The sequence below is a fragment of the Colobus angolensis genome, unplaced genomic scaffold (assembly GCF_000951035.1).
Source record: "Colobus angolensis palliatus isolate OR3802 unplaced genomic scaffold, Cang.pa_1.0 Scaffold224, whole genome shotgun sequence".
In the NCBI taxonomy this organism is placed as follows: domain Eukaryota; kingdom Metazoa; phylum Chordata; class Mammalia; order Primates; family Cercopithecidae; genus Colobus; species Colobus angolensis.
Window position 1 is genome coordinate 1,062,536 of NW_012115422.1, and position 9,387 is coordinate 1,071,922.

General features: G+C 52.8%; 1 protein-coding gene and 1 long non-coding RNA gene across 2 annotated transcripts; both read left to right on the forward strand.

The window, feature by feature from the left end:
* LOC105513145 lies at window positions 1–1,751 on the forward strand. The gene is made up of 2 exons (XR_001001951.1): window positions 1–65; window positions 202–1,751. It is a non-coding gene; the product is annotated as an uncharacterized LOC105513145 (long non-coding RNA).
* Window positions 1,752–6,175: 4,424 nt separating this feature from the next.
* SP9 (Sp9 transcription factor) lies at window positions 6,176–8,757 on the forward strand. The gene is made up of 2 exons (XM_011943975.1): window positions 6,176–6,312; window positions 7,314–8,757. Exons 1-2 carry the CDS (start codon window positions 6,292–6,294, stop codon window positions 8,736–8,738), a joined length of 1,446 nt encoding a protein of 481 aa, XP_011799365.1. The 5' UTR covers window positions 6,176–6,291; the 3' UTR covers window positions 8,739–8,757.
* Window positions 8,758–9,387: the final 630 nt, after the last annotated feature.

Sequence of the window (9,387 nt, forward strand, 5' to 3'; positions counted from 1 at the left end):
TGGTTCTGTGTTCCTGACGTAATTAGGAGGCCACGCAGCTCCCCAACACTCCGTTAAACAAATATGTAAGTCGTCCTCCCTCTCTCTGGGGACAGACTCTAGGGAAGGAGGCAGCTGGGCCCGCTCCGGGTGGTGTCCTTGGCTAGCGGAGTGGCGTCGCTGTGACCTTCCGCCGCCCCTCGGGGCCTTGGTCTTTCTAAGTTCTTCCTTAGGAAGCGGAGAGAGAGAGGCAGAGAACGTGCACCTCGCCACCCACCGGACAAGCTGAGAGGACCTTGTCTTTGCTTGAAAAGTTTTCTAGATAAATCGCTCGGGTGGTTCTAAGCTATGATGAACCAGAGGCTGGGCCCGGTTCTTCTCCAGAACAGCGCGTGGATGTAAAGGAGATGAAATCGTCCTCCCCCATTGCTTTCTTTTTCTTCCCCATATAAATCAGTCATATAATTCATTCGCATTGTTTAAGGTACATTGATCAATCTAATGGCTTGTAATAGGCTCCTAATTGCCACTTGCAGAATCCTGTAGGCTCACATTAGAACAGGGAAGGTTCCAGGCAAGTCCACCTGAAGCTTGAGTTTGGGCGATTACAGAACCCAGGAAGAAAGTCTAGATGGCACGGCCACTCCGGTCTCAGTTCTACAGGGGAGGGAAGAAAGGGGGTGTTAGTGGGGATATTTGCTGTTCATTTTTCCCCCAGTCTCCCTTCCAAATCTGTCACGATTAATGAGCAAAGCCCATGCCACAATTTATAGATTATTGTGGACGGAGGATCATTTTGTTGATATCAGACAAGAAACTTTCCTTACTTGCATCCTTGTGTCTGTATTTACAGTAAAAACTTCCTTAGTCACAAACAGATATGCATTTAGCCATACCTTTTCTTTTTACTTACTTATTTTTAATAAAGCAACATCAGGAGTTGTGATAGGAAATAACATGGGGGAGGGTGTGTTAAAGGGAAGGAAGGAAAAGCCAATCTTTATCCCAGAGTGTCCTGGAGGTATGCCTACACTCCTGTTTAACATCTTGTGGTTGTAGTGCCTTCTCCAAGCCCTGGATGGAGGAGGAAAGAGTTGGAAGCCTCCTCAAATCTGCCTATGAAAGGATAAAACTGAGGAAACTGGTACTCTGGCTAGGAGAAACTGAGTAATGATCAGAATCCTGGCCTCTGGCTTTTTCTTGATGTTAGTTCAGGTCTATGTGAAAAGATTGCTTTAATGTCTCCAAAGGTGGTTCCATTAGAGTTGGCTGAGACAATACGTGTGCATCATTTTGGAAGAGATGCTCTTAAAAAGAAGAAAGTCGCTACAGAATGCCACATTTGCTTAGGTCTAAGACCCTTCTTTGGTAGTTGCTCAGGGAGGGAGGAAAGTAAAACCCCAAGCTGAATAGGCCCCCCATAGTTTCCGAGTGATGTAGTAAACAAATCTATGATGCTTGTTGAATAATCTTCCAATAATTGCAGTCATTAAAATCATCACACAGTCTACAGTCACCTTCCTTCCTTTGACACACCAGTCTTTCCCTTAATTGTTAATGCATTTTGGGCTCAGATAAACAGATCAAGGCAAGCTTAAAATATATGGCCCAGATACATCTAACAGCAGAAAATTAGTTGTGTAACAAATGTTTGGACTATACTTAATGGACTAGGGGTTTTCAATTTCTTCAGCAGACCCTACAGAGGCAAGAAAGATTTGCATCTTCTACCACTGCTAAATAGCAGTGACGCCTCTGAGATACAAAAAAAAGAAAAGATGAAAGTCCCATTGGCTTATTGAATCTTCCTTGCTCTTTCATTTGCAAGAGTTGGGCTGGAATTAGGACATTACAGAACAAATATTAAAGGAAAGCTCAACAGAAACTGTGGGAGAGTTCCTCAATTCTTAATTAATTTTCTCCATCCATTTGATCTCAACAACTGGTCCTTTAAAAAATATAAATATGTGTTAACTATAAAAGATTCCCTGCTAATCAAAGGCTGTATTTCATTTTCACCCACCGCTGACAAGACTCCAACTGTGGAAAGGATTCACCCGACTCAACAGGCACTATGGACCTTCCTGGGCTTCCTTCTCCCTTGCTCATGGCAGGCAACATTGGTACACAAGGGCAGCTTTTTCTTTTTTTAACTCAAGTTATTAATGTATCTCTGCAACTCCCACACCGTGCTGACCTGATAATCACTGCTCTAGTGAAGATCATGCAAATGAAAAGCATAATTAATTGCACAAATCATTTAAAAAGGAGCGCTGTGGCTTAGCAAATAAATAAAGGCAGTAGGGAGGACAGGTCAGATAAATGCTTTTTATAGGCTGGGCTCCCTTCACCCCCAACCCCTCCTCCTAGTCCCGGTGGTCCAGACTTTGACTGCAGCCAGCCTGGCCAAGGCGAGCACCTTCCGTTCCTCCTCCCCCAATGCCTCCCCTTCAACCATATTCCGGAGTCCCCCCAACTCCACCTCACCCCACCCCAACCTCACCCCACCCCAGCGATGTATATCCGCTGCTAAACTCTGTGCCAGGTCAAAGCTCTGGGGAGACTGGGCAGTCACTTAATATTTAACCAACTACTATATCTAGTTATTCAGAAAATAACTGGTCCTCCCAGTCGCCACTATGTTTTCTGCGCATCAGGGAGAAGCATTTTATCTGTGGCTTAGGAGGTCCAATCCTTCCTATCAGCGCTAATGACCGAATTGTTTCCCTGGCTTTGCCTTCTAAACACAGCAACTTGAGCAGTTGCTCAGATCAAAGCTCCCGGGAGAGGCTAGATGGGAGAAACAATATTTGTTCAAAGGAAGTGAACTCTTCCCTTTAATTACCCTATTCTTCTTTATTAGGATTCGTATTGAATTTTTTTGCAAAAAAATTATGTTGATTTAACCATAGTGTATTTATGATGTAAATATATTCCAAGATGAAAACGTCACGGATCAATTGTAAAGGACCCGGATACATAATTTTAAAAAATCAGTTTCAGTGTATATGAGGTTCTCACCCCACTTTCGCTGCTCAGTCAGATTTGTTTATGCAGAATCGACATTTAATAGTGCTAATTGCACTCCAGTTAAATTGCCCTGATTGCAGAAAGGGAAGCAATTTTCGTGCTCTCTGTCTGGGTTTGGAAGAAATTGTTTTATATTCACCTCTTTATAAAGAAGTGGAGATAAGGCACCGGGGCCTTTGCACAAATTGCACTTAGGGGCTGACTGGCAGCATTCAGGCGCTATAATAGAGCATTATTTGGCCGTTTTGAATAATGTAAAGCGTTTGCTGAAAGCTATTCTCCTGAAAATTGCTTTAACTTTTAAAAGGGTGATGATTCACTCCAAACCAGGCCTTTGTTACATTGTCATTATTTCCCCAAATGTTTTAACAGTCAGCTCAACACTTTAGCATAACACATTGATCTTTGTTTAAAAACTAGATTTTTTTAGAGGATGAAAAAAATCTGTCAGACGAAAAAAATCTGGACTTCCTCCGAAAGATTTCCTTGGGGCCCCACCTTAGAGTTGAAGTGGCCCGGGTGTTTGCCTGCGTTCGTTTGGAAGATTTCCCTAACTTTTATTGTGATGCGGACGCGTGTATCTAAAGGAATATGCGAGTGCCCACGTCTAGAGTCTGACAGCTGGAACTACGGGAAAACGGCGGGAGGGGGAGGGGAGGAGACCCGAGGGGAGGAGGAGAAGAGGAAGGCGAGCAGGGCGCCGGAGCCCGAGGTGTCTGCGAGAACTGTTTTAAATGGTTGGCTTGAAAATGTCACTAGTGCTAAGTGGCTTTTCGGATTGTCTTATTTATTACTTTGTCAGGTTTCCTTAAGGAGAGGGTGTGTTGGGGGTGGGGGAGGAGGTGGACGGGGGAAACCTCGGCGTTTCTCCTCCCCGGGCTGCACAGGGTGAGTCGGAAACGCCTCGCTGCCACTTAACAATCCCTCTATTAGTAAATCCACGCGGAGACTCTATGGGAAGCCGAGAACCACTGTCTTCTTCCAGGGCAGAAGTCACCTGTTGGGAACGGCCCCCGGGTCCCCCTGCTGGGCTTTCCGGCTCGTCTAGGCGGTCTGATTTCTCTTCAACCCTCCACCCCGCGTCCCCCAGGGACTTTTCACACCTCCCCACCCCCATTTCCACTACAGTCTCCCAGGGCACAGCACTTCATTGACAGCCACACGAGCCTTCTCGTTCTCTTCTCCTCTGTCCCTTCTCTCTCTAATTTCCTTGGTGCTTTCGCCACCTTAAACAAAAAAGAGAAAAAAATAAAAGAAGAAGAAGAAAAAAGAAAACATTCTGAGCCAAAGTATTTTAACAGGAATCCAAGAAAGCGACCCTCATAGCCCTCCCCACCCACGGAGTGCGCCAAGAGGCACCCAGGCTCCATCACAGGGCCGAGAGCAGTGCCACTCTGGTCTTACTTTTAGGTCAAGAGATCTTGCAAAATAGAAGAGAAAACACGGGTGGCACAGTTCCACATCCTTGTCATTTGCACCCGCTCTGCGACAACTCATCGTTTGCACTCGAGGGTTTGGGGTTGGTAGTTTAATTTTTTTTTTCCTAAGAAGCAGGGTGTGGGTTTGGTGGGGAGTGTGCTATGTTAAAACCAGCTCCCAGGTCTGCCCGAGGGCGCTGGTATTTCTGGTTGAGAAACAGCTTCTGGTTACCCTGGAGAAGAAAGAGAAAGCAGGGCCCAGAAAGAGAAAAACAAGCAGTTCAGCGGTTGCTGGGGGACTCGAAGACGCACCCTGGTCTGTTTGAGGACACCTCTTTTCACATTGACAAGGTCCAAGGAGGACTTCAGGATGCTTCCAGCCTGCAAAATGTGGGGGCGCCCACGTGTGGCCTGGTCCTCAGCCTTCCCGGGTGAAAATCCTGGAGAGATTTCTCGGGCACGTCCGTGAAAGCAGGGCACTGAGGTGGACCCCACCTCTTAACACGGCGCACTTGCCTTACAGACGAGACTCTAGGCCTTGGTAGTCTGGAGTGGGAGTGGGCTGGAGCTGGGACAAGAAAATTCCACTCCAGGATGAAACGCGACATGCAAATCTTCACCGGGTTAAACAAACAGCCGAGCAAGCTGCAGCTTCAGCGGAGGTGGAGGTGGGGGCGGACGCCGCTCGCGCTGGTCTCTGTTTCCAAAGTTGTTACAATGTGAAAATAAGCGGCTTCGTGCAGCGTGTTGTATGGGTTGATGCCTCCCACCCCCACACCAGCCCCCAGCAAAACCCGGCAGATAATCAGCACATCCCACTGTTTAGTCATATTTGACAACTGGGTTAACCTGGTATCTTAGCGCTGGCGAAACCGTACAAAGGGTGCCCTCAATTACCACCAGAAGCCTCTAGCGTGAGTGGCACTTGTATTACCCCCCGGGTCAGAGGCCAGAGCGACAATTAGGAAGTCACTTACACCGCTGGGGGGAAATGGCGGGATACAGCAGGCTCCAGGCCCTCCCAACAAATCTGTGGATGTAGATCTGTACAGAGAGGCCTATTTCGCTCCTCTCAGAGGAACTGTCCCTTCGTGCCCACTCCCCAGTATAACTGTGAGAGTAACATTGAATCTAGTGGAATAAGGAATTGGGTAGAAGACACACGAAAATGATTTAAAAAAAAAAATCCCAAGCAAGAATGATAGATATAAGCTGAAGTTGTGTTCTGTAGGCAAGAGCCTGGACACACAAAGTGAGGGCTGACAGTTCCGTCTCCACTTGGGCCCTGCTGGTGCGGGCTGTGCCTGGGTGTCTCCTCCTCTCCTGCCTCCTTTCCTACAAGTGGGGAGTCGAGTAGGACTGTCAGCCCTAACTTGCAACATCTCGGGGTGGTTTGTGTGTGTGTGGGGGGGGTGCTTGTGGCCCGGTTTCATTGGTACTTAAACCTGGCTTGGTGAGTGAGTGTGTGCAAATTTTTAATTGCACTGTAATTTCTTCAGTCCCCAGCCCGCCCTCGCCCCCCACCCAAGTATTTCCCCCTTACTCCCCCCCTCCCCCGCCGCCCTAGCTAGCAGACTTGACTGGCACGCGCCGGGAGCCCGGGCCCGGGCCCCTCGGCGCGTCTGATTGGCTGCGGGGCAGCTCCCGTCTGCTCTGCCTGCGCCCTCATTGGGTGAGAGGCGCAGCCAGCGGCACTTCAAAGCGGGTGCTCCTCGCACTTAGGCTGAGTTTAGCCGGCGGGAGCCCGGAGTCCGCTCGGCGCGAGCGCGGGGACGCGGGAGCCGCGCGGGACCCAAGCAGTTTTTCCGAGCAGCCGCCAGGCTCAGCCCCGCTCCCAGCCTCGCTGCGCAGCCAGAGACCTGCTATGGCCACGTCTATACTCGGGGTAAGTCGCAAGCGCGGCAATGCATTTGCTTGTTTTAACCGGAGTAATTTTTCGTTATGGCTTCTGGGGTCTGCGGCTCCCGAGAAACTGTTGCTGCTCGACTGCGGCTTCAGCTTCTATTAGCACTTTCCACATTTCTGGGACTGATTTTTTCCCAAGTTTTTGGAACCCAGCAGATGCCTTTGCAAGAAAAGGTCTTCTTAATGAAGTCCTTTTTTACTTGGTTTCAAAGAAAAGCTAGAGGTTTCTTTTCTTCCCCTCGTGATTTATACCCCACCCCCCGCCTTGCTTTGGGGATTTTGTTGCAATTATGCGACAGTGGTGTTTCCAGAAAACAGTCTTAATCGTTTTGCAGTCCATCTAGTCACGCTAATAAATATTTACATTTCTGCGGCTCCCCAGTTCGCCCGTGACTTTGAAAATACGTCTCTGGACGCTTATCCTCGGATTGTTGTTTTCATAATCGCTGTGTTTGTGTGTGTGTAAACTTTAAAACCAAACGTTTTCTATTAAAAAAGAAAAGTCAAGTCGTAGCCACCCTGGGAGTGCTGCAAGTTTCGCCCGTCCCTGGCTGCTGTTTCGGCCGCCTCCGCCCTCGCCCGGTGTTTGTTGTCTCTGGTCTCTGTGTTTACCTTCGCGCTTCACCCCGAAAGGCGACTTGGGGTCTTCTGGGAGAGGAGCCGGTTTACCGCAACAACCCAAGTCCGGTTGTAGTCAGGGTTGCAGTGACTGAGGCGGGGAACACGGAGGCATCTTTGATTTACAGCCTCAGCGAAGAGCAACTTTCCGGCGCCGGGACCTTCGCCGCGGTGATGACCACTGTCCCGCGCCCGGTGCAGTGACTCTTCCGCGGGCGCGTGGGGAGGAGGCGCGAGGCGGGGAGCTAGGGCCCCCCGGGAGCAGCCGCAGGGGACGAGGCTGCTCACGGGTGCACTTTCTTTCTTCCCCACTTCCTCCTGCCCTCCTCCTCCTTGCTCCCTCCCCCATCCTACCCACTTTAGGAAGAGCCGCGCTTCGGAACGACCCCGTTGGCCATGCTAGCGGCGACCTGCAACAAGATCGGCAACACGAGCCCGCTGACTACGCTGCCGGAGTCGAGCGCCTTCGCCAAAGGCGGCTTTCACCCCTGGAAGCGCTCCTCGTCCAGCTGCAACCTCGGCTCTAGCCTCTCGGGCTTCGCGGTGGCCACTGGGGGCCGTGGCTCGGGCGGCCTGGCGGGCGGCTCTGGCGCCGCCAACAGCGCCTTCTGCCTGGCCTCCACGTCGCCCACGTCGTCCGCCTTCAGCAGCGACTACGGCGGCCTCTTCTCCAACTCCGCGGCTGCCGCGGCGGCAGCGGCCGGAGTGTCCCCGCAGGAGGCGGGTGGCCAGTCGGCCTTCATTTCCAAGGTGCACACGACGGCGGCCGACGGCCTGTACCCGCGCGTGGGCATGGCGCACCCGTACGAGTCGTGGTACAAGTCCGGCTTCCATTCGACGCTGGCGGCCGGCGAGGTGACCAACGGCGCGGCGTCGTCGTGGTGGGACGTGCACAGCAGCCCGGGGTCGTGGCTGGAAGTGCAGAACCCCGCTGGGGGGCTCCAGAGCTCGCTGCACTCGGGCGCCCCCCAGGCCTCGCTGCACTCGCAGCTGGGCACCTACAACCCCGACTTCAGTTCGCTCACGCACTCGGCCTTCAGCTCCACCGGTCTCGGCTCCTCCGCCGCCGCCGCCTCGCACCTGCTCTCCACCAGCCAGCACCTGCTGGCCCAGGACGGCTTCAAGCCGGTGTTGCCCTCCTATTCGGACTCCAGCGCCGCCGTGGCAGCCGCCGCCGCCAGCGCCATGATCTCGGGTGCCGCAGCCGCCGCCGCCGGGGGGAGCTCAGCACGCTCTGCCCGCCGCTACTCGGGCCGCGCCACCTGCGACTGCCCCAACTGCCAGGAGGCGGAGCGGCTGGGCCCGGCCGGGGCGAGCCTGCGGCGCAAGGGCCTGCACAGCTGCCACATCCCGGGCTGCGGCAAGGTGTATGGGAAGACGTCGCACCTGAAGGCGCACCTGCGCTGGCACACGGGCGAGCGGCCCTTCGTGTGCAACTGGCTCTTCTGCGGCAAGCGCTTCACGCGCTCGGACGAGCTGCAGCGGCACTTGCGGACTCACACGGGCGAGAAGCGCTTCGCCTGTCCTGTGTGCAACAAGCGCTTCATGCGCAGCGACCACCTGAGCAAACACATTAAGACGCACAACGGGGGCGGCGGGGGCAAAAAGGGCAGCGACAGTGACACGGACGCCAGCAACCTGGAGACGCCCCGTTCCGAATCCCCCGACCTCATCCTGCATGACTCCGGAGTCAGTGCCGCCCGGGCGGCGGCAGCGGCAGCGGCGGCGGCGGCGGCGGCGGCCTCCTCGGGAGGCAAGGAAGCAGCGTCTGGCCCCAACGACTCTTAAGAGACCGGGCGAGAGGCGCGAGCACGCGAGCGAGTAGAGACACCGAGAACGAACGAGAGGTTCGGAGGGCGAGAGAGTGGGGGACGGGAGGGCAGGGGCTTCAGTGACGCGCCCGGGGCACCGGCTGGGCGCGAGGTGGAGCCGCTCAGGGTTCCCGGGCTGCGGTTCGCCCGCCGTGCGAGGAGCTCCCCTCGCCTTCTGCGCCCGGATGAGAATCGAATGCGTGGTCCGGAAACAAAAGCGAACCATCCTCCGACACAAACACTTTAAAAACTGTACTCCCAGACGTACACATACACCGGAGACCTGCAACCACAAGCACGCACACTCGCGCGCGCGCACACATACCACTCGCCCAAACTTCTCGAGCGAAGAGCAATACATAGAAAGGCTCCCTCTTTGCCCACTATCCACTTCCCTCCAACACCCGTCTCTTTCCTTTTCTCAAAAACAAGCCACCACCCAGCCAAGGACTGTCAGAACATTTGAAAACAAACGGGACCGATAAAAACACCCTTTGTGTGGATTATATTATATATAAAATGCTCCAAGTCCTGCCTGATGTCTACTTACAATGAGACTTTTCCTAAAAAAGGAAGCATCGAAAGGCTTAAGGTGAGATATTAAACTGGAAGTCTAGCGACAGTTT

Excerpts from the sequence above, each read along its gene's own strand:
- SP9 (XM_011943975.1), top strand. The coding sequence starts at position 6,292 with ATGGCCACGTCTATACTCGGG. Across the intron at positions 6,313-7,313 it reads TGGCCACGTCTATACTCGGG|GAAGAGCCGCGCTTCGGAAC; the intron begins GTAAGTCGCAAG and ends TACCCACTTTAG.